Genomic DNA, 25,104 nt, shown 5'->3' on the forward strand with positions numbered 1-25,104 from the left:
CAACTCTTGAAAGCGGCACAGGAGCCACAGCACAACCAGTGACAAATCTGCCAGTTTACTCACAGGGCGCTAGTCCTAACCTGCTGTTCAGGGCACCCAGAGGCAAGGGGAAGCCAACACTTGGGCTGTGTAGAGTGTGGGGCAGGAGAAATCCATGGATGGGTCAAAGCATGGGTCAAAGTTACCAGAGCAAGCAGAAAGGCTCCACATCAAAGGCATAGCACAACTGTCTGATGCCAGGGGACGTGGCTATTGATTTGCAGGCCTCTCAGTGCCTTCTCCCCATGACTTCTTCTGTGACTTGTTCACAACTTGTTTTTAGATTACCTTGCAAAGTCAAAGGGTGCTTCTAGATGGAATGTTTGTTCTGGGATCTTCCTTTCATTTACTCATGGGGGGGGGGTGTTGTCCCACATGATGTCATCATTCAACCATTTATCCTTCTGTATGTATCCCATGCCAACATCATCACTTTTATGAACAGATTAAAGCCATTAATAACCAGAAGGGTGATGCCTCAGCCCAATGACTAGAGGGCAGGATGGTTGCTGATCTGAGCTCCTGGTTGGTTATGCCCAAATAAATACAAGAGGAGGGACTGCAAGTTCTGTAAGCTCCCAGACTACCTGCCTCATTTCTCAGCAAATGCTTTCAAACAGCTTTGCTTGGCGCTGGGCAGACCAGGGCTCCAGTCCATGTGCCCTGAAATGACAGGCTGCACAATGGGAATTAGGAAGGTTGCTGAGTGCACAATAAAGGCACGTATCAGTGCTGGGTCACTGGAGCGCTGGCAAGGAATTTCCCTCACCCTGCAAGTCACTGAGCAAACTCATTTTGTGTCCATGCATCAAGGCTTCCAGCCTGAGTCAGAAGTAGCAAAATGGGAGGGAAGGAGGGATTGAAGACACCGGGCACAAGACAATCTCTCAAGAGCTCCAAGTTCCACATTCTTGATTTTAATAAAGCAGTTTGCTGGGAATTTGAGCGTCTGTAGAAGAGTGAAGAACATTTTACGTGCACGACTTTGTGCTTTGGAAACATATGGATTGCAGTGTCCTCCACCTGATTGAAATTCTGGAGAGCGGGTATTGTATTAATTCACAGGTATCAATTTTTTGTTCTGCTTTCCACTGTTCAGTAAGAATGTTTTCTATGTTGTGTCTTATGAAGCTAAACAGTCCATATGAAACCATCATTGTGTATTATTGTACTATTGACTCACTGGGAAGTAACTTGCAAAGAGTGCCTCTAAGACTAGAGCCACATGGCAGCTTGTAACACTCAGTTACACTCAGCTTGTGCACTCAGGATTAGGTCAACTGGGTCAGACTTGCGAATCAAGTCCAATTTAGCAGCTTTGTGATGCATTTTGAACAAATGCACTTGTCAATGATTTGAAATCTTTCCTACTGAAGAATTGCACCTTCACACACAGAATTAAGACTTGAGACTAAAATGACCAATATGATTACACCACTGTATAAATCAATAGTAAGGCCACATCTGGAGTACTGCTTCCCGTTCTGGTCATCCCATCTCAAGAAGGATATACCAGAACTGCAGAAAGTGCAGAGGACAGCAACCAAAATGATTACTGAGCTGAGGCACCTCCCTTATGAGGAAAGGCTACAAGGTCTGGGGCTCTAGAAAGAAGACGCCCGAGGGGCAACATGATTGAGACATACAAAATTACACCTGGGATGGATAGCACAGATAGAGGGAATTCTTTTCCCTCAAACACCAGAACGAAGGAACATTGACTCAAATGTGTTAGCAGGAGAGTCAGAACAGATGAAAGGAAATATTTCTTGACCCTGTGTAATTCACCTGTGGAACTCCTTGCCAAAAGATGTTGTGATGGCACTGGCCTCGATGTATTTAAAAGAGGATTGGACAGATTGATGGAGGAAAATTCCATCACAGCTTACAAGCCATGATTACTATGCGCAACCTTCATGTTTGAGAGGTAGCCTATCTCATGTCAGATGCACAGGAGTGGCACAGGACCTCGTGGGGGGAACACAAAGGGGGCCCATCCCAGTACAAAGAATAGGGAAATCCCAACTTTAGGACTAGAGACCTTCATTCTGCATCACCATCCTTGGTAGAATCTGACAGCACTTCCCAGGTGCTGGGGCCCAACAGCCGGTAGTTTGTGCCACGAAAGGTACTCACACTGTGGACCCGGCTGGCATGCACGGCATCATAGATCTCTTGTAGAGCAGGTGGCAGGCTTGGGAACCCTGCCGCATGAGCTAGCTCCTCTGCATAGCTCCACTGCCGGGTGTCCAGCCTCAGAAAATGACGGGCGACTCTGCCATCCTGCAAGTACTGGAGCAGCCGCTCCTGCATATCGGCCTCCATCTCGACTGCAGAGGGAAGGAGACAGGAACCTCCCAACACTGCAAGTGCAAACAAGACCTGGCAGTGGAAATTTGGGAAGGGGCAAATATTCCGGCAGAGGCCAATGAAGAACAGTGAAGGGTGTTGTGGTGGCAGCAAATGCCTGTACAGGGGACCCACCCCATAGTCTGTCTCCTGCAAGCCCAGTTGGGCTAAAGACAGGAAGGGGAAGTGGTACTGGTAGCCAGTGCAGAAAATCAGAACATCTGGCTGCAGCACTGAGCCATCTTCAAACACCACAGTCTCCTTGGTCACCTCCAACAGGGGAGGCACCTGCTGCACATCCTCTGGAAGTCCGCAGACAGGAGGCCCCCGATGGCTCAGCACCACTCGAGCAGCCACCGGAGACAGCTGCAGGGCCAAGTCGACACCTGATGCTCTTGCACCCACCAGCAATACAGACAGGCCAGCATAGGGTTCTGGATAGCGGTAGGAGTGGCTGTGCAGAAGGCGGCCTGGAGAGGGGAAAAGACAGGGAACTGTGTTGGCCAGAGGTTGCAGGGAGCTTCCCTCCCCATGCCTCCCCAGCATGCTGGGCTCCTTAAGAGCACATCATGCCTCTCCCATTTCCATGACTTCCATGGCTCTTTGCCCAAGTGAGTATCTCCACACCCACCATGCAATCCTGCTCTTCAGGAGACTCCTGCCAGCTCCCGCTGCAGGATACATACTCAGTGGCACCAAATTAAGCCAACCCTGAAGAGGACTTTGCTCCCTCGCTCTCTCCAGTGAGCCCTGCCAGCAAAGCCTAGTGCAGGCAGTTGGAGACCTTCAGCCCAGCAAGACTGGGTGACCACTGGCTCTCATGAGAGGCCCAAGTTATAGGACACAGAGAGGGGCTGGAGCTCAGTGAATAAGAGCCATTGCTGTTTTTGCATGCCCACGTTTCCAGGCGGCAGCAACAAGGAGGGCCAGGAAAGACCCTTCCCTGCCTGCAACTCCACAGAGCCACTGCCAGTCAGTGTGGAGCACCCTGAGCTAGTGGATCTGTCATTATCTGACTTGGAAGAAAGCAGCTGCCTGTCTTCAGGTGACAGAGGCTTGCAATCTTATACACACTTACTTGGGTACAAGTCCCATTTAACTCAATGGGACTTACTTCTGAGTAGACAAACATAGGATTGCACTGAGACCAAGGCCTTACCTTATCAAGGTCTTACCTTGGAAGTTCTCCAGGCCAGGGATGGATGGTATAAGTGGACTAGAATAATGACTGCAGAAACAAAAGTGTGGGGGCCTAAGTTAAGAGAGTTACCAAGTCCTAAAGCCCATTTTTCCTCCTCTCTCATTTCTTCTCAAGTCATCAGGGATGCTCCTTTCCACCCCTTACACTTTGCATCCTAGACTTGGATACACCCAAGACAACATCCAGTTTCACTCTCTGCCTGAGGCAGAGTCCGTCACCTACCCACCAGCTCCTCAATCAAACAGGACTCACCCTGTGCAGACCATGACGGCATCAAAATGCTGTGTGATGCACTCTGTGGATTCGGACCCCTGCAAAGCTGCTGTGACCTTCCAGCCACTTGGGCATCCCTTGCCCCTCGGCACAGGGCTGACTTCCTTCACCTGCCACCGGAACTTAAGGAAGGAGGGGAGTAGGTCAGATGCAGAAGCTACACATGTCAGGAGGCAGCCCACTTGGACTGCAATGGGGAGGGGAAGAACTTTCACAAAAGGAGGCACCTGCCTTTTGCCTGCCCCAAATGCAGGGACCCTGAGAGGTCACCACTCCGAGGCCTTAAAAGCCAATAATTGAGTCTGCTGAGTGTCCCTTGGGAAAGGCCATCTCAGGGAAGTCTTTAATTTGTAAACCAGATGGTGGGGCTTAAGACTGACAAGACCCCATTCCCTAACTCTGAATCTACTCATTCTGGCTGTGATTATTCTGAGGCGAAAGAAATGTGCTCTGCACATGCACAGAGGTACTCCCAATTATGACCCCAAAGGTTACAAAGCTGAGTCCTAGCACCTGGAAACAGGTTCCATAGCTGAGTCCTAGGCAGCAACTTAATGTGGTTCCCTTCCCCAATCTTCAAAGGCATATGTTCCCCAGCTATGAACACCATCCAACCCTCTCCCAGTAACCCTCACTCTCACCCAGACATAGTCCTGGATGCCAAAGTGTTTTGCGTAGCTCTCCAGGTAGGCCAGCACTTCTGAGTGATGCAGAAAAGATGGCAGTGCTGGGTCAAAAGGGAAATCTGGGAAGGCCATCACTTCTTTGGGGAGGTTGGTCCTGCGAGAGGGAACACGATGTACCCCACCCCATAAGCACACATCTGATCCCCTTTCCCTGTCCCATCACTTGCCTTTCGCAAGCAAAACACAGGGTTCTTTCCCACCTCAACAATGACCAAGCACTCAATCCTCAGAAGTAGGCAAAAGAGCCTATTCCCAAGTAAATGTGTCAAGGATTGCAGCTTTAGACAATCAACCCCGCAACCCTGTAGAGAAGTGAGGAAAAGGGCAGTGCACAAGCTCTCTCAGAGGCAGAGAGCCATGTGCCTCAGTAGCTACCTGAGGTCACGGTACATGCTGGAGTGGACAGGCTGGCCTTCAGCATCTTCCCCAGTCTCTTCAGAGTAGACCCAGATGCCTCCCAGATGGGCCGAGGCCTCAAATACAACCGGAGGAGCAAATGTGTCAGGTGAGGAAAGGATGTGCCGGGCAGCACACAGCCCAGCAGCCCCTGCCCCAATCACTGCAACACGCAGCTTCGTTGACGTCATCTTGCAGCAATGGCTGAAGGAGAGAAAGACAGAGAGGGGCATATGAATGCAGGGAAGCGGCAAGTGGCAAGAGAATGCCCTGTGGGCACCATTCACATCACACAGCCAAGTGTGGCTCCTCACTGCTTCTTTTGGGCATCTCAGGACCTACTTCATAAAGCAGAACAGGCAACATTGCAACAGTGAAGCCAAATGGTGACCAATGGCCAGCAGAGGACAACTGGCACAACTAGTCCTCTGACTGGAGTCCTGGAGGCATTGCACAGTTTTGATGGGGGACTGGAGAAAAGGGAAGGCATTGTGAGCATGTGAATGGAACAGGCAGAGAGTGAACACCATGGGGAGGCAAAGCCCTGATCCAGGGCACCCCTTCACATGGCCACAGCAGGCTTGCCTTGTTCAAGGCTGAGAAAGTTTGGTGTTCTGCATGGAATCCACTGGAAGCTGGGATGGCATGCTGTTGGCTCCAGTTGCCTTTCGAACCAGACATGCCCAAGCCCCAAGTGGAGCAAGGATGCCCCGGAACAAGTCAAGCAACAGATCTTCATTCTCCCCGCACATGGCAATTTTCTTCAGTGCCGGGTGAGCAAAGCCAATGGTTCTTTAAATGTTTCAGACAGGCCTCAGAAGTCTCTGTAAACACTGCCCCCCCCACAGCTAGGTCTGGACTGGGAGCCATCAAAACCAGACGACCAACTGCCTGACCAAAAAAAAAAAAGAGCAACCAGCGAGGAAGTGAGTGTGCCAAGCACCCTCCCACCTTCATGGCTCATGTCCTGCCAATCAACCACATAAGAACATAAGAACAGCCCCACTGGATCAGGCCATAGGCCCATCTAGTCCAGCAGTGATTCTCAAACTGGGGCATTGTGATGCCCCAGCCTAAAAGCCCTGGGCCCTGAACCCTTCAGGGGCAGCAGCATGGTTAGACTGGGAGGTGGCATTCCAGGGTGGGGGGAGGCAGGGGCAGGGAGAGGGCAGGGGGGAGGCATGTTGGAGGAGGGAGCGGGGCAGGAGGGAGGGGGGAACGGTGGAGCTTTGCTCCACTGAACCCTGAGCCTCCTTGTTGGGCTGCCCACCTGACACAGAGGCTCTTCATTCTACGCCGACCTTTGGGTCATCGTTGCCCAATGGACGGACGATATTGTGCATTTATCAGTATTTGAGCAAATGGCATATCCGTGTCAACTGAGTATGGATATATTTGAGATTATCTGGAGGCCGTTCCTTGATATAATAACAGAAGCTGTATGAAGTGTTGATATGCAGATACTTTGGTCATGTATATGTATACATATTGTTTTCCTTTTTTGATGTAACTCATAAGCATGTATTGATGTAATGCTCCTTTTTTTGTTTTGTTCTGTTTATGTAATAAAACAAAATTTTAAAAAAAACCTTTGGGTCACTGTAGAATCGAGTAGCCCCATTGTGGGTCTTTACCTAGGGAAAGGGGACATAAGAACAGCCCCGCTGGATCAGGCCACAGGCCCATCTAGTCCAGCTTCCTGTATCTCACAGTGGCCCACCAAATGCCCCAGGGAGCACACCAGATAACAAGAGACCTGCATCCTGGTGCCCTCCCTTGCATCTGGCATTCTGACATAGCCCATTTCTGAAATCAGGAGGTTGCACATACACATCATGGTTTGTAACCCATAATGGATTTTTCCTCCAGAAACTTGTCCAATCCCCTTTTAAAGGCATCCAGGCCAGATGCTGTCACGACATCCTGTGGCAAGGAGTTCCACAGCCCAACCACACGCTGAGTAAAGAAATATTTTCTTTTGCTTGTCCTAACTCTCCCAACACTCAATTTTAGTGGATGTCCCCTGGTTCTGGTGTTATGTGAGAGTGTAAAGAGCATCTCTCTATCCACTTTATCCTTCCCGTGCATAATTGTGTATGTCTCAATCATGTCCCCCCTCAGGCGTCTCTTTTCTAAGCTGCCCAAACGCCATAGCCTTTCCTCATAAGGAAGGTGCCCCAGCTCAGCAATCATCTTAGTTGCCCTCTTTTGCACCTTTTCCATTTCCACTATATCCTTTTTGAGATGCTGTGACCAGAACTGGACACAATACTCCAGGTGTGGCCTTACCATCGATTTGTACAACAGCATTATAATATTATCTGTTTTGTTCTCAATACCTTTTCTAATGATCCCAAGCATAGAATTGGCCTTCTTTATGTTTTATGTTATGTTTCACATGAACAAAGGCAAGGGCCCCAGGAGCCCTTTTGCCCTCCTGCTGGCCCAAAACCTGCTATCAGCAGTTCTCATCTTCTGCCCCCCCCCACAATCATTCTCTTCCCCCACTTGTAGGTTCTATGGGGTAGAGCAGGGCCCATGAGAGGTGGGTTAAGGGGGTAATTTGTACCTGGGCCCAGGGTCAAAAAGGAGGCCCAGGAGCCAAAGGAGGGGGCCCAGAAATTTCCTGGTATCTTACATTTTTGGATCTCACCCCAACTGTGTGGGAAGGATGCTGGGTGTTCAATGGCATTTGCCACTGCAAGCCGAAACTGCTGGGCTGAGAAACACATACATGAAACGCCTTAATACAGTGTTAAATCTGGGAGCAAACTGGTCTGCTACAGAAGGAATGTAGAGGAGCTCAGGGATACAGCTGCAGGAGTACAGCTGCTGCAGAAGTCAGTTTTGGTGCACGCAGGACGCTTTCCATTCTAGTGTGAGCCTAAATATGAGGATGCTAATTTTCTGCAATGATTTTAAAGATTTAGAGCACCGATTTCCAACCCTTTTCATCTCACAGCACACTGACAAGGCACTAAAATGGTCAAGGCACACCATCAGGTTTTTGACAATTGACAAGAACACATTGTACTGCCAATGGGGGGACTCACCCCCCCATCACATTCAGTAAATGACCTTCCCCCAAATTCCTGTGGCACACCTGTGGACCACTTGCGGCACACCAATGTGCCACGGTACAGGGGTTAAAAACAGCTGATTTAGAGAGACTTAGGAGTGCGTTTGATTTTTCATATACTGTTAGCTGGCTGCTGAAACCGTGCAGGCGAGCAGACCAGAGCTCTGCATTGGGAAGCCCACTGGCTCCAAGGACTGCGTTGGCTCGGTCATGTTGTGGGAATGGATGATGGCCGGATCCCAAAGGATCTCCTCTATGGAGAACTCGTGCAAGGAAAGCACCCTACAGGTAGACCACAGCTGTGATATAAGGACATCTGCAAGAGGGATCTGAAGGCCTTAGGAGTGGACCTCAACAGGTGGGAAACCCTGGCCTCTGAGCAGCCCGCTTGGAGGCAGGCTGTGCAGCATGGCCTTTCCCAGTTTGAAGAGACACTTGGCCAACAGACTGAGGCAAAGAGGCAAAGAAGGAAGGCCCATAGCCAGGGAGACAGACCAGGGACACACTACACTTGCTCCCAGTGTGGAAGGGATTGTCACTCCCAAATCGGCCTTTTCAGCCACACTAGATGCTGTTCCAGAACCACCATTCAGATCGCAATACCATAGTCTTTCGAGACTGAAGGTTGCCAACAACACACAACACACACCACCCTCCCCCTGCCCTATTTTGCTTCCTCCCCACCCCTTTGGGAAGGGCCCCCAAAGAAACTTTGTACCCTGATCAAATTCCTCTGGGAGGCCCTGGGGGAGAGCTGCAACAGGCACTGGCGGGAGGCTTCCCTTGCTCAGAGGTCGGGCCGGCCCTCCGCAACAGGCTGCCCCGCTCCCCGCCGACGGGGCGCGGGAGACGCTCTTGGGCGCCCTGCGGGAGAGAGAAGAGGCTGCAGCCCCAGTGGCTCAGGGCAGGCGGGACTCCCCGGGCTCCTCCCTGCTCCGCGTACAGCCCAAGGGGAGACCTACCGATTCGCCTCTGCAGGCTCGGCCCGGGGCGAGACGGTGCCTGGCGCCAGGAAAGAAGCCCGCAGTGGCTGCCTTCGTGCTCCCCACGCTGGGCCGTCCTGAGAACTGAAGTTGGACTGGGCGAGGAGGTCTCGCCCCGCTCCTGCGTTCGAGAAAGGGCAGGGCTGGCAGGAAGGGACGCGCTCCGCCCCTGGGCAGGAAGGAGGAGGCGACCTGGGAGCCAGGCAGCTAAGGCTCCAATCCTAGCCACAGTTCCCGGGGAGTAAGCCCCATCGTCTATAATGGAATTTACTTCTGAGTAGGCATGCCTAGGATTGGGCTCTAAGAGAAGCGCACTCTTGCCGCCTTCCCCCCCGTAGCTTGCGCTGGAAGAAGAGCGGCTACTGTTGCTGCGACCCTCCTCTTGCTCGCTCTCCGCCAACTGGAGCAGCAGGGCACGTCCCCATCGGTTTGCTGCTTCTCCCCTTCCCACCGCTTGAAGTGGCTGCTTCTGGCAGCCTCGTGGCTGTGCTGACCCGTTGCCTACTCCTCTCTCTCCCCACCTGTACGAAGGGGAGGCCGAGGGTGGTCCCTGCAGCTCCTTGTTTTCTTAGACGGGGCTCAGGACTGGGTACCGCTACAGAAGCTGACCTGTGAGAGGTGAGAGGAGGGGCCTCGCCCTAGTCTAGAAGCCTCACTGATGCCTGGGAAGTCCTGCTGCTAGTATCATATGTTCTGGAAAGTAAGATCATGGACATTCTAAAGGAAAGGCGCTCTACACATGGGCAGAGGGCTGCTCTCTGGTTCAAATGAGCTGAGGTGATCACCTAGTTCACTGTTTCGCAGACTGTGGGTCAGGACCCACGAGGTGGTTCAAGAGACAATTTCAGGTGGGACCCCATTAATTTCAATATTTTATTTATAATATATTAGACTTGATGCCAATATGGTATGCGCCTGCATTTGGGGAGATCTGTATTTTTAACAGGCTACAATGCATATGCTTTTAACAATGATAGTCAAAGAGGTTTACTCCTGGGTAAGCATGGATAGGATTGCAGCCTAGGATGGTTAAAAATTTTTCCTGCTTAATGATGTCACTTCTGGCCATGATATAACTTCCAGGTTAATGACATCAGTTCTGGTGGGTCCCGACAAAGAGTCATTCTAAAAAGTGGATCCTGGGCTAAAAAGTCTGAGAACCACTGTTCTAGCTGTGCTTAACCTACTCCAAAACATCACAGGAGCACAATCTGGGCATGGCTATCCAAAGCCTCTAGCTCAGCGATTTTCAACCTTTTTGAACCCCATGGTACACAGACAAGGCTCTAAAATTTTCATGACACACTATTTTCAGGCTTTTTGGCAATTGACAAGTCACACTGTGCTGCAGGGGGCTCACCTCCCCAATGGCCTTACTAATATTAACCCCCAAATTCCTGCAATACACTGTGCCATGGCACACGGGTTGAAAATCGCTGTGTCCAGCCCACAGCACCTGCCCCCCCAAGACAGAACAAAAAGCATTGAGCCAGTCTCGTTTCTGTCACGTTTCAACCCCCTAAGCAGAAGACTGTAGGCTGATAGTCACTAGCGTGGTCATGAATGACAGACCCCTAATCTGAAGTGGCTATTCAGCAGCAACTAAGAATGCATGAATGAATAAACTGAACCACCCATGGGCTAGCTCATTTTAGAGCCTACACTGTGATGGTGAGGACAGCGCAAGAGGCTGATTTCTCTGCCACCATCACCCTGCAGTGTCATCCAGCTGAGATGTTTCGTGCAGCTAGGGGTTATTACATCTTCCCTCGCAAGGTGGTCAATAGGGTTGCTCTGTTGCTCAACATGATTTTGCGAGACATTTTGCAAATAAAATTGCTCATATTCATCAAGACTTACACTTTAACAGTGTCTGTTAATGTTCTTCAGGCTTCTGCTTGTCCTGTGTGATGGGATTCTTTTCAGCTTATACAACTTGAGGGTGTGGACTGAGTTCTCTGGAGTGTGCAACTGTCCACCTGCCGTCTTGACCTTTGCCCAGCATGGCTTAGATAAATTGCCAGAGGCTGAGTGGATGGGGAGGGTAGTTAATACATCATGAATGGAGGGGATGTTGCCAAATACCTTGAAGTCAAATGCCCCCTCCTGAAGAAACCCTCCCTTGATCCCATTGTGGACCTAGTCCAGACCTGCACTTGGGCCAATCCAAGTCCCTTGTGCCAGCCCCGGAGTGTTGCAAAAGTGCCGTTAAGCACTTTTGTGCCACTCAAAGGGAGATAGGCCGGCGCATGGATGTGCACTGGCCTTAAGATGAGTTGCATCGGCTGAGCTCAGCAGACGCAGGGGTCTGGGGGTGTGTGGGGAGCGCGGGAGAGAGTCTAGGGGAAGGACAGGCAGCAGGTGTTCCTGGGGGTGCGCAGGTGGGGCGCAGGAAGCAGGGTCAGGATGCAGTAGTGATTCCAGATCCTGACCTTGTTCCTGGGCTGCTTGAATCTGTACCACCTCATCAGGTGGCACAGATCCAAGCAGACCCATTGGGGCCACTGCAGCGTGAGACGGGGTAAGGGGACAGGTTTTGCCTTGCCTTGGGCCGTGCTGCTTTTGGTCCCAAACTTGCACTGGATGCAGCGCAGGCCCGCTGAACTGTTTCCAGCGCAAGTTAGGATTGCGTCCTGTGTTGGGAGAACTTTCGGCCACTATCATACTTCCCCTTTCTGGGCCTGCTGATCAAGCAAGTGGTGGCATCTTAAAGGACTCTGTATGAAGCTGATTATTTGGAACGCTCTCAATCTGGCTTCAGTCTGGGCTTTGAGATGGAGATAGTCCTGGTCACCTTGATGGATGACCTTTGTTGTCCTGTTGGACTCTCAGTGGCTTTCAACCCTATGGGCTATGGTGTCAATCTGAGCTGATTGGCTGAGTTGGGGTTTGGAGGCACTGTTTTGCAGTGGCTCTGATCCTTTCTTGACTGACTGGGCTCAGAAGGTGGTACTGGGGAATGCCTGTCAGGCACCATGGCCATTGACCTTTGAAGTGCTGCAGGGATCTATTTGGTCCCCCAAGCTTTTTAACATCTGCATAAAATTGCTGAGAAAGACCATCTGGTGTCATCAATATGCTGATGATAGCCCACTCTATTTCTCCTTCCACCAAATACCAAGGGGGTGGTCAAAGTCCTTGACTGCTATCCAGAGGCAGTTGGGACCTGAATGAAGGTTTAATAAACTGAAATTAAATAAGGACAAGACAGAGGTCCTCCTGGTCGAAAAAACCAGGCATTTGACAAATACAATTTAGGTATTTACAATTTAGGTATCTGACCGCTGCTCTGGTTTGGGTTGCACTACCCTGGAAGCAGCAGGTACACAGCTTGGGGGTGGGTCTTACTGCTGTTCTTGGTGGCAGCTATGCAGTCATGGCCTGTGGGGAGGAGGGATGCACGCTGAGGTATCTGTAAATTGCATGTGCAGCAGATTGTATCCAAACTGACACTTAGCTGTGGAAAACATCTAGCACAGAGTCAAACTTGGTCTAGAACTGAGATAGCCAATTGACAGTGTGTTCTGTGTCCCCCTTCCACAGTCATTCTGTTTCACCTCCTCTATGCAACTCTGAGCCTGTCTTAATCTAGCCTGAATTTTGGAATAAACCATGCCACAAATGCTGGCTAAAATAAGCTTTCCTTGATGTCTGAATTGCCCTTTGCCATCCATATAGGAGGTTGAAAACAAAAGCTTGCTTCTGCATGTCCTACATCTTAGGCTGCAGTCCTATCCACACATCTGAGAATAAGCCCCATTGACTATAATTGTCTACTTTTGAGTAGACATGCATAGGATTGGCTGTTAGTCAGAAAGAACAGTTAACTAAGAGCCCAGTCCTATCCAACTTTCCAGCACCGATGCATCTATGCCAACTGGGCACGTACTGCAAACTGGACATTTGTTCCCTTACATCACAGCTGCATCACGGCTCCTCTTATCCAGCTCTGGCAAGTTGGATAGGATTAGGCCCAAATTTCTTAACAGAGTATCTTGCTTTAGATCTTTTCTGTGCCCTTTCAGCCAGCAAAGAGAGTCATTCATGGGGAAGAGAATTTTGGCAGGCACACTTTTGTTTTCCTTTTTCCCATTCTTTAGGAGCAGATCATGGCTTTTGCCAGTAAGTAACATACCTGTGAATTTAGAGTTACTGTTCATTTGTGCTTGTTGTGGACTCACATTTTGTTCAAAGATAACAGCTGGCTTAGAATTTTTAAATGAATAAGGAAAAAAAGATTATGAGATTTTCTGATGTCTTTCATTTTTTCTCCAGCAAGATCAGTGGTTGGGTTCCTCCTATAATGCCAAAAGTTTTAAATCTCATCTAATATTGAACTTAAGGGTGCAATCCTAACCAACTTTCCAGCTCTAACCTAGCTGCAATGCAGCCCAAAACATGCTCTCACTTTGAGGAGGCCTCCTTGACTGCCTCCCCACTGCAGGAAGCAGTGCATACCACACTCGAACAGCTATGTCAGTGCTGGAAAGTTGGTTAGGATTGCACCTTAAAACTCTTAATGTTGGCCTGGCAGAAGGGCATTGTTGAAATGAGTTAACTTGGGCTCCAGCTAAAAATCAGTTTGAACAATCAGAAATAAGTTTATACTGCTTGGAACCATGGACAAAGATTCTGAGCTTCAAGCTATCCTGACAGGTCAGGCTGTCAAATACAACTAGTTCTTCCCAGCTAACAACTTTTCAGTCTCGCCTTCCTTGTCTGATGGCTACAAAATAGGTACTTCTTGTTTAATCCCTCTTAAGGGCAAAATTCTCTTTTACTTTTGGCAAGCAATTACAGCTATAGTCCAACAACATTCAGTTTAAAATTACATTTTTTATTACTAAAATAGACATTCAAAGGGTCCTGTCAAATTCATGTACCAAATAGCTGGGTCTGACAGTACCCATTTAACTGCATTACAGCACCAAGTAACATGAACACAGCTAATGAGCAAAGATAGAAAAACTATCTTCTTACACAAAACTAGTTTCAGAACAAAGTGTGAATGCATGTCTACGGCCTAAAACAATCTGCACTCATACAGTGCTACATATGCAGAAGTTCATTTAAGAACAGGGGCTCAGTCTGCTTATGGTCTGGCTTATTTCATTTGTAAGAGATTTAAGCTAAACCAAAATACATATTCTTTTAACATGTGGCATCAGCACTGAGTATGGTATATTTAAAATAATGTTAAACACCTAATTTCTGTTTTCACTCCACATTTTAAAAATATATTTCCTAAATTTAGCAGTCAGTTAAAAATGTTTGCTTTATTTACGCCGCCTCTGCCAATTACATAAATAGATCCTCTTCAATAAGGCCACTCGGTGCAGATCATTAAATTCGAATAATCTCATTGCACGGCGTTAGGTATGGGTACTTGTGGAAGCAGGATGAATTCCATACCACCACTGGGTTCATTAGAGGAAAAATGTCACTCTTGCACTCCTTACATAGACCAACCCGGCTACTGTTGTTTGAGCAAAGGATACAGAAGTGGGCTTTTGGTTAGCAGCAACAGTTTTGCATCTATCCACACACAGTACCTAAGGTGACAAAGGCCATGAAATAGTCAAACTTAGGTTAACTTTGGTATAGGAAGAACAATGCTTCAAAACTGAGACCAATGCCGTAGTTCACAAATTACGATATAGATGATTATACCCTAGGTTTTAACAAACTATGTTGCTCTGGTTCAATAGCAGAAGTCTTGTGTACAATTTGCTGTCTTTACAACCAAAGATTTTGATTTAACTAGTGCCACTTGAGAGCAAGGAGCTAGAGTTGCTGAGGTTTCATCACACTGGAGCCTTGCAGGTTCAGAAGGAAAGAGGAGAGCTGAGAACCATTGTTACTAATAGCGACATCTTAGAGAATAGCACAGAATAGAGCCTTCCAACTAAGCTTCCACCATGGTTAATTTTCTAAGCCCAGAGTGTGGCAGGCAGAGCTGAATCTTAATCAGAACAAAATGCATGTGCAGTATCAAAAAGTGTCTCACCTCGGTTTTATGCAGACCCACCAGTATGAGTGCTTGGCCAAAAACATTTGTGATAAGATGTCTGTGGTAAACAGATGGCCCAATCCTATGCAACTTTCCAGCACTGATGCAGCCATGCCAGTAGGGCATGCGCTCAATCCTGTGGTTGGGGGCCATCACAGAAGCCTCCTCAAGGTAAGGGAACATTTGTTCCCTTGCTTCAGGGCTGCATTATGGCTTCATTGGTGCTGGAAAGTTGGTTAGGATTGGGCCCAGAGTAACATTTTTGTTCAAGAGGTCTTTACCAGAAGTCATACTAGGATGGCATTATCTTTACAATACCAAGTTGGAACATTTAGGGTCCAATCCTATCCAACTTTCCAGTGCCAGTGCTGCTGTGCCAATGACGTATGCACTGCTTTCTGTGTTTGGGAGGCAGTCACAGAGGCCTCAAGGTATGGGAACATTTGTTCCTTTACCTTGGGGCTGCATTGCGGCTGCATCGGTGCTGGAAAGTTGGATGGGATTGGGCTGAACGCTGAAAAATCTGATATTTGTGTAACCTGAGGTGATATGCTGTTGAATTAGAATAGTGGAGGATTGCAGCAAGAAGTTGCCCCCAAACTGGAGAGTTGTAACCTCATACTGGAGAGTCTGCCTAATTGCACCACTTTTCAGGCAGGTAATTGGGAGAGGTAGTAGTAGAGTCAGACTCTGTTTTCATTTTCAATTTAAGTGCTTACAATGAGGCTCCTGGATTGAGATGTAAATTAGTTTTGGCTGTTAATCTCCAGAAAATATCTAAAGCAGCCAGAAAAAAAATGTTTACAGATAAGATATTATGCAAGGGAGACAAATAACCCTATTCTTGGTGGGGTTTCTAAAGCCTTCCCTCCCCTGCCACTTTTGGCTGGGTAATTAACTGTGGTGGTTGAAAAATCACTCCCTTTCAATACCAGTCTCTCTTTAACCTCAATCAATAGCAGCCTTCCCCATGCTCAAGAATCAGTTAGTCCTAAAAGCTCAAGCCACAAAAAGCCAAGGGGGAAGGCTTGCGCAAATGGCACACTCCAGTTTATTTTTATGGCCAGAAAGACCTTCAAAATGGGGTGGAACAAAATAAATATCAGGATATGTTGGTACCAAATGTATATAAATGCTTTGGCCAAAGACATGCATGAGCTCCTTCAGCAACATCAGTTTCAAGACTATGGAACTAGAGCTCAGGCCCTTTGGCATATTAAGTCACAAAATTCTTCTCTTTACCCTAGAATGATCCATCTTACTGTAGCTCAGAATTGCCCATTCCGAAAGGTAACCATTTCCTTTGCTTTGGTTTGTGTCTGGCTGTACACCAGTCAGAACTGCCCTTTCTGGTTTCAAGAAAAGCAAGTATCCTAGAAGTGATGCCTTTTCAGTGTGAGAGTCCCAAGGATTGCAAAAGGTGAAAAGTAGCACCCAGAGCCCAGCTTGTCTCTATGTTGTTCACCTTCTTTGCTAGCTGTAAAAAGAAAAAAAGAAAGAATCCATTGTCCCTTGATTTGATAAAGTACATTCTTTTAGGATGAGCACATTTTCCTATAACTTCTGATGGATGTCATGGGAATATCTGAACTGGAGTACTTGCAAGGCAGCAACCACAGTACTCCAGCAAATAAATAACAGGTTGTTCATTCTCAGTTTGAATGCTGCAAAATATACATTTGTTTCAGATGTTCCTGGATAGGCTGGCTTCCTTGTCTGAGCTCTGAATTTTAACTACTATAACTATTAATGTTTATGACTACTTATTAATGAGGCTTCAGCAAAAAACAAAGCTGTTTTGAAAATCCCAGAATGCAAGTATTTGCCTGTTTGTTGGATTTGTTGGATCCGCCTTTCTCCCCACAGGGCTCCCAAGGTGGCTAACAACGTTTAAAAGTCATAAAATATATAAAATAAAATGATAAAATAGGTAATAAAACAGCAGCAATAAATACAACAGTAAAAAAGCTGCCACCATGCCCTCCATCAGGCAAAGGCCTTCTGAAATAAAATCTTGCCGGAAGTTTAATAAAGAGGAAGCTGTTCGCAACTCAAAGGGGAGGGAATTCCACAATACAGGTGCCACCACCGAGAAGGCCTTATTTCTGGCCGCCATCCCCCTAACCTCTCTTGATGACGGCACAACCAACAGGGCCCCCTCTGATGACCAAAGAGAAAGGGCCAGCCTATACGGAAGAAGGCAGTCTCTCAAATACGCTGGTCCCAAGCCATTCAGGGCTTTAAAAGTCAAAACCAGCACCTTGAATTGCGCCCAGAAATGAACCGGCAGCCAGTGCAGCCACCTGAGCAGTGGTGTGACAGAGTCAAATCGCTGACCTACAGTAACCACATGAGCTGCTGCATTGTGCACTAGCTGCAACTTCCGGATTATCTTCAAGGGCAGCCCACGTACAGCATGTTGCAATAATCTAATCTTGATGTCACCATGGCAAGGACCACCCTGGCCAGCTCCGACTAAAGCAGGTATGGCCGCAGCTGGCGCACCAGCTGAAGCTGGGCAAAGGTGCTCCTGGCCACAGCTGACACCTGGGCATCTAGGAGCAGCTGTGAGTCCAGGATAACCCCCAAGCTGCGAGCCTGCTCTTTCAGGGGGAGTGCAACCCCATTCAAAGCAAGGTGATAGTCCAGCACCCGCTGGATGTGAAGTATATGAAGTTTGAGCTGTATTTGGTTTAAGGTAGAATCGAGAATTGCTAAATCTTTTTTTTTTTTTTACTGTAGGGGCCAGTAACTATCTTTTACCTTGCTTAAATAAGTAAATTGTAACACACCCACCTCCAAAATATCATTCTAACTTGTGGAATATAGTAGTGGGTCAGCAACTTAGCCAACAGAAACACCAATGGGCTTTCTCCAGCCAATTTTACTCACCTGTAAAATTGTGTGATCTCCAAATCCAAAGCCTTCTTTCAATAACGCTGTAATATAAGTGAGGTCCATACACAGAAAGGGACTGGCAGAGGTGTAATTGTCCAGATTGTCACACACTACAGGAAAAAGGTAAGAGATCATCTATTAATATTAAAATAGTTGACTCAATAATATAGACACTGAGGGATGGTGCAGAGAAAACCTTAGCCACCTGCTTACCTTTGCTGAGGAGCCCCAAGGAGAAGGTTAATGTCAGGCAAATGTAATACTAAACAATGGTTGGTGGGTGAGGAAAGCCATTACACCAAAGCTTCTTTGCAGTCCCTTAGCCATGATAAAATTGTGTCTGTATCTCTCCTGACCAAAATGCTCTCTATCTCAGAAAAATTCAAGTTGTATTGAATTAAAATTCAAAAATAACTTGTTCTTGGAATTATTCCTATTGATGAATAAACATGAACTCATATTATTGAAATTGTCATCAGCACAACAAGTTGAAAGAGAGTTCTGTGAAATAAAGTCTGAAATCTTGTCATCACAGTCTTGTCAATTTGGCGACATTCTATTCAGTACTGCATAATTATTCAAGAAGGTGTTTTAGACTGTTAGATTATTAATTCCTCTTGTCTCTCAATAATAATTGTGCTCCAGTAGCCTCACTACAGAAAACATGTCAATATGTGACCAAAATATTCCTTCATCTGAAGAACACAAGGTGCTCAAGCATGAATCCACACAGGGCCCTGAAACTGGTGCAGCTACTGGCAAATTAACTGGTAGGTCCTTGATTTACATCTCCAAAAATTATTTTACCTTCTTTGGCTTTTCTTTCAAAGTCTCTTACTTCTAGAACTCCACCTTTTTCATAATCTAGAATATAAAAAAAGAAAGATCAAATGTAAATGGGCACTGAAACCGAAATCTAAAGTCTCTAGGCTCACATATAACTGTGATTTACCATACTATCCTAATCCTTCCCTTGCACCGCGGATGCAGCTGTGCTAAAAAACTTTGCACTGCATCTTGTGGAGGGAGGGGGCAGTCCCAGAAGTTTCTGGGTAACATTTGTTCAGTTACTCGGGGTAAGCCTCTGAGACCTGGATGAATCTACTTGGATCTATGCCACCAAAATCACTAGCACAAGCCTGTATGGACCTGGGTTGGGGCATTGGGTCTGAGAATGGGTTTGGATTCAGCAAACACCACTGCCACTGAACCTGATCCATCCTCCTCCCTGTTCCCTTCACTGCCTGGTTCCACCCATCTCCTGTTCCATTTGATCTCCTCTGTTAGCTTAACTGGGTCAGTGATAATTGCCACATGTGTGGCTGCTACAGCCTCCCTGCTGGAGAGGTTTTTATGACTGCTGTGAGGCAGTCTCCGCTGGTGGAATGCTCATTCCACCAGCAGATTAGCCCAATAAGACTGAGCAGTTTCTGATAAAGAGGGAGGAGAGAGGGCAAATTTCTTACACTTTTGAGTGAAAACATGTGGATTACGTTTTTCCATAAAGATTTGGAAACCAGAGTCACTCCAAATGGGACAAGATAGGATACTCTATCTTCCCACAACTGTTTCCTCTTTTACAATACACCTCAGTGTTATAAGAGTTCCAACGTGGCTTCCCTGGTCCATCAGAAAGTAAACCGGTTTATAAAGAGTTGCTAGGTCTTACAAACAAAATGTGAACCATGCAGCCAGTATGAAGCACGGCAGTTGTCTTAAAAGGTACAAGTTGCATCCAACTACAGTCTTGCAAATTTATTTGTTGTTCATATAGTGTCATCAATGTGCATAGTACTTTATACTTTGTAAAATGCCTTGCAGGCTGATGGTGCTATATAAGTATATTTGCCACTAATTCCAGTTCAGAGTTTTCACTGGCTCCCTGGAATCAAAAGATGAAAATGAGAGGCAGAACTGTGTGTCTTGACAACACTTAGTTTAGTCCAAACCTCCTGATGACCCCCCTCAGCAGTGTCATGTTCTATAGATGTTAATAAGCATGGGAAACAAGATAGATTCTTGTAGCATCCTGCAGGCCAAAAGGTGGAACAGCATGAAGTATTCTAGCACCACTTCCTTGGAATGGTCCTTCAAGGAGGACAAGAGCCATGGAAGAACAGCATGATCCATCTATAGTATCAAAAGCCATTGGGAATATAGGAGTATCAATAGGGACCCTCCCAGCTCCCTTAAAATAATCTACTAGGGCAAACAATGCAATTTCAGCCCCAAACATTGGATTTTTAATTCTGGGAAAATTAGATATTCCTCCAACAAGTGCAGTTGTTTGAAGAAAGATGTGAAGATCCTCAATAACAACAACAACAAAATAAAATAACCAGAGTAAGCAGACGATGGGAAAAGGGGGTGACTGGAATCATCCCATCCAACAGATGCAACTGAAAGAGAAGTAATCACTCCTCCAAAGTAACATAGCTCAGAGCTGAAACAGTTCCTATTCACCTATCAAGTCGGTGTCCACAGCCCGATCATAGTAATAAGAAAAGGCATAGAAGGAGCTCCTTTGTATCTCATCTGGTTGGTGTAGTTTTCCTTGTACAACCTTCAGCACTTCCGAATAACAAGGTTCAAATCCTGTTTCCCCTGCCAGAGTAAACACGAATGTCAGCATGGCATAAGCAATTAGCAACTATCCCACTGCAAATAGTGCAGGATTCATAACTATGAAATTAAAAAGAGGAAGTGCAGCAGTGGAGTTTTAGATGACCTTAGGCAAATGGACCAGCTCCTCCCTAACAGTCCAGCAATTTCCCTTGCCTCAAAATGGCTACAGACTGGACATGGTTCCATTCCTACCCTTCTTCCTATGTGTACCTTAGGTGGAAAAAAAGATGCTGAGAATAATAATAATAATAATAGTAATAATAATAATAATAATAATAATAATAATAATAATAATAATAATAATACAGGTATTTATATACCGCCTTTCTTGGTCTTTATTCAAGACTTTATTCAAGGCGGTTTACATAGGCAGGCTTATTAAATCCCCGTAGGGATTTTTACAATTTTGAAAGAATGTTCTATCTTACAAGAACCGCAACATTCAGATATTATTTTCTTGATCTGGTTTCACATTCTGGCCTCCATCCTCCCACGCTCAGAGCAGATGGAATAACTCGGCTCAGCTTGTCAGCTGCTGCACGGTGCCGGAGCCTCGAACTGGAACATTCCTCCACAAAAAGACACTTTTATAGCAATGAACACAGTTTGGATTAAACATGACAGATGTCAGGAAATTATGTGAAGTAACCCTATTATAACGATGACCAAACATTCATGAGTGGGGAAAAAATAACAGACTTCCTGGACCCAAGATTTATGTGTATCCCTACCATAATATGTAATGCAAACTTCAAGAGGTATTGGGTGAAAGATAACGCACACATGATGCAAGAACCAACAGGCAAGAAAAGCATCATGATGCAAGAAAAGCGGTGTGCCCCAAGGATCTGTCCTGGGACCGGTGCTTTTCAACCTCTTCATAAATGACCTGGAGATAGTGAGGTGGCTAAATTTGCAGACTACACCAAACTTTTCTGAGTGGTGAAGACCAGAAGGGATTGTGAGGAGCTCCAGATGGATCTCTCCAAACTGGCAGAATGGGCAGCAAAATGGCAGATGCGTTTCAATGTCAGTAAGTGTAAAGTCATGCACATTGGGGCAAAAAAATCAAAACTTCACATATAGGCTGATGGGTTCTGAGCTGTCTGTGACAGATCAGGAGAAAGATCTTGGGGTGGTGGTGGACAGGTCGATGAAAGTGTTGACCCAATGTGCAGCAGCAGTGAAGAAGGCCAATTCTATGCTTGGGATCATTAGAAAAGGTATTGAGAAGAAAACGGCTAATATTATAATGCCGTTGTACAAATCGATTGTAAGGTCACACCTGGAGTATTGCGTCCAGTGCTGGTCACCACATCTCAAAAAGGACATAGCGGAAATGGAAAAGGTGCAAAAGAGAGTGACTAAGATGATTACTGGACTGGGGCACCTTCCTTATGAGGAAAGGCTACAACATTTGGGCCTCTTCAGCCTAGAAAAGAGGCGCCTGAAGGGGGACATGATTGAGACATACAAAATTATGCATGGGAAGGATAAAGTGGATAGAGAGATGCTCTTTACACTCTCACACAATACCAGAACCAGGGGACATCCACTCAAATTGAGGGTTGGGAGAGTTAGGACAGACAAAAGAAAATATTTCTTTACTCAGTGTGTGGTTGGTCTGTGGAACTCCTTGCCTCAGGATGTGGTGACGGTATCTGGCCTGGATGCCTTTAAAAGGGGACTGGACAAGTTTCTGGAGGAAAAATCCATTACGGGTTACAAGCCATGATGTGTATGTGCAACCTCCTGATTTCAGAAATGGGCTATGTATCAGAATGCCAGGTGCAAGGGAGGGCACCAGGATGAGGTCTCTTGTTATCTGGTGTGCTCCCTGGGGCATTTGGTGGGCCACTGTGAGATACAGGAAGCTGGACTAGTTGGGCCTGTGGCCTGATCCAGCGGGGCTGTTCTTATGTCCCCTTTCCCTGGGTAAAGCGAGTAGCCCCACAATGGGGCTACTCGATTCTACAATGACCCAAAGGTTGTTTTTTTTATTTTGTTTTATTACATAAACAGAACAAAACAAAAAAAGGAGCATTACATCAATACATGCTTATGAGTTACATCAAAAAAGGAAAAAAATATGTATACATATACATGACCAAAGTATCTGCATATCAACACTTCATACAGCTTCTGTTATTATATCAAGGAATGGCCTCCAGATAATCTCAAATATATCCATACTCAGTTGACACGGATATGCCATTTGCTCAAATACTGATAAATGCACAATATCGTCCGTCCATTGGGCAACGATGACCCAAAGGTCGGCGTAGAATGAAGAGCCTCTGTGTCAGGTGGCCAGCCCAACAAGGAGGCTCAGGGTTCAGTGGAGCAAAGCTCCACCATTCCCCCCTCCCTCCTGCCCCGCTCCCTCCTCCAACATGCCTCCCCCCTGCCCTCTCCCTGCCCCTGCCTCCCCCCACCCTGGAATGCCACCTCCCAGTCTAACCATGCTGCTGCCCCTGAAGGGTTCAGGGCCCAGGGCTTTTAGGCTGGGGCATCACAATGCCCCAGTTTGAGAATCACTGCTGGACTAGATGGGCCTATGGCCTGATCCAGTGGGGCTGTTCTTATGTTCTTATGTGGTTGATTGGCAGGACATGAGCCATGAAGGTGGGAGGGTGCTTGGCACACTCACTTCCTCGCTGGTTGCTCTTTTTTTTTTTTGGTCAGGCAGTTGGTCGTCTGGTTTTGATGGTTCCCAGTCCAGACCTAGCTGTGGGGGGGGGCAGTGTTTACAGAGACTTCTGAGGCCTGTCTGAAACATTTAAAGAACCATTGGCTTTGCTCACCCGGCACTGAAGAAAATTGCCATGTGCGGGGAGAATGAAGATCTGTTGCTTGACTTGTTCCGGGGCATCCTTGCTCCACTTGGAGCTTGGGCATGTCTGGTTCGAAAGGCAACTGGAGCCAATAGCATGCCATCCCAGCTTCCAGTGGATTCCATGCAGAACACCAAACTTTCTCAGCCTTGAACAAGGCAAGCCTGCTGTGGCCATGTGAAGGGGTGCCCTGGATCAGGGCTTTGCCTCCCCATGGTGTTCACTCTCTGCCTGTTCCATTCACATGCTCACAATGCCTTCCCTTTTCTCCAGTCCCCCATCAAAACTGTGCAATGCCTCCAGGACTCCAGTCAGAGGACTAGTTGTGCCAGTTGTCCTCTGCCGGCCATTGGTCTCCATTTGGCTTCACTGTTGCAATGTTGCCTGTTCTGCTGTATGAAGTAGGTCCAGAGATGCCCCGCTCCCTCCCCCAACATGCCTCCTCCCTGCCCTCTCCTTGCCCCTGCCTCCCCCCACCCTGGAATGCCACCTCTCAGTCTAACCGTGCTGCTGCCTCTGAAGGTTCAGGGCCCAGGGCTTTTAGGCTGGGGCATCACAATGCCCCAGTTTGAGAATCACTGCCTTAGTAGAAGTGTAATGTCTAAATGGCCACATTACTTCAGTGGGGTGACATGTTTCAAAAATGATGGCTACAGGGCTGAAGATCTGATAATTTAAGGTTAGGTCTACACTTTTTTCAAGCCAGGGAGGACATATTATAAAGACATTCTTCCAAATACAGAAAAAAGATAAAGGGAACACCACCAAGAAGCTCTTCATTTGCATCCATCTTGGGAAATAACACATTTCTAACTTACCGTCTTTGTTGCCACCATACTGATATTTTACTCCCCCGAAGTGCCACTCTGCTTCCAGCTGTTTTGGCAAGCATGAACTTCGAAACATCTGTCCATCTGCTGCTGAAGAGAACATAGATAGTTAAAATGATAGTTTTGTTCGATAGCTTTGTTTTCCAATTTCTTTGCAATTGCAGGAAAAGAAAGCTGGAAGAAGAATTAGATATTTGCACAAAAATGAAGATTTTATTTGATTACCCATCTGACAGCACAATCCTATGCAGGTCTACTCAGAGAAACGTTCCACCGAGTTTAATGGGACTTACTCCCAGGTAGTGTGTATAGGAATGTAACCTGGGATTCTTACTCCACTAGGCTCTGTATAGGCCCTGACCTTGAATGCTTAAGTTAGAAATGCAAAAGGTGGGTATAGGTTGGGGAATATTGCTGTTTTAACTACAGACTGGGCTGAAAGTTTATAGATGGGACAGGCATAGGAAAGGAAGACAAGAATTAGCTATGTTAAGCACAATTGCAGTCCATACTATGGTAGAACAGGAAGAGGAAATTAGACTGGCTGCTGTATAGAGTGGCTGAAAGGGACTCTGAAGTTCTTATGGAGGACCTCTTGACAAACTTTGGGAACTGCTGAGTAAATCAAAATAATGAGACAACCCAAATCCCTCCTATCTGATAAGCAACTGCATATCACAAAAGGAGGCTTATCCTGTTTCCAAAACTTGGTTGCCCAGGTTAACAATTCACAGCCTGGTTTTTCCTTGTCTGCATATCCAGACAGAGCACCAAGTCACCTGTCCCACCGACAGTAGAATATCTTCTCTGGAGGAAAAACGCACACAGCAAGGGCATACAAGGAAGTTCAGTCAAATGTTGGAAGACTGATAGAAGCTTGCCAAAGAACATTTTTCAGAGA

At 46.9% G+C, this 25,104-nt stretch overlaps 2 protein-coding genes across 4 annotated transcripts in view; both read right to left on the reverse strand.

The window, feature by feature from the left end:
• Positions 1–918: 918 nt before the first annotated feature.
• LOC136636776 (uncharacterized) lies at positions 919–9,110 on the reverse strand. Its single transcript, XM_066612039.1, has 6 exons — positions 8,986–9,110; positions 4,924–5,148; positions 4,504–4,642; positions 3,842–3,984; positions 3,564–3,616; positions 919–2,858 (listed from the first exon to the last, which is right to left on the reverse strand). Exons 2-6 carry the CDS (start codon positions 5,133–5,135, stop codon positions 2,083–2,085), a joined length of 1,323 nt encoding a protein of 440 aa, XP_066468136.1. The 5' UTR covers positions 5,136–5,148; positions 8,986–9,110; the 3' UTR covers positions 919–2,082.
• A 4,712-nt stretch (positions 9,111–13,822) lies between these two features.
• ENTPD5 (ectonucleoside triphosphate diphosphohydrolase 5 (inactive)) overlaps positions 13,823–25,104 on the reverse strand; it is a 36,665-nt gene continuing 25,383 nt past the window's right edge. For 2 of the 3 annotated variants that reach the window (XM_066612043.1, XM_066612041.1), the window contains exons 10-14: positions 24,192–24,293; positions 20,378–20,518; positions 18,722–18,778; positions 17,909–18,024; positions 13,823–16,493 (exon numbers count right to left, since the gene is read on the reverse strand). In XM_066612043.1, coding sequence (XP_066468140.1) covers positions 16,407–16,493; positions 17,909–18,024; positions 18,722–18,778; positions 20,378–20,518; positions 24,192–24,293 — 503 coding nt within the window. In that variant the 3' untranslated portion in view covers positions 13,823–16,406. The remainder of the gene's footprint in view (positions 16,494–17,908; positions 18,025–18,721; positions 18,779–20,377; positions 20,519–24,191; positions 24,294–25,104) is intronic. The other variant, XM_066612042.1, reaches the window with a different exon arrangement.

This window comes from Tiliqua scincoides, chromosome 1 (genome assembly GCF_035046505.1).
Source record: "Tiliqua scincoides isolate rTilSci1 chromosome 1, rTilSci1.hap2, whole genome shotgun sequence".
Classification (NCBI taxonomy): domain Eukaryota; kingdom Metazoa; phylum Chordata; class Lepidosauria; order Squamata; family Scincidae; genus Tiliqua; species Tiliqua scincoides.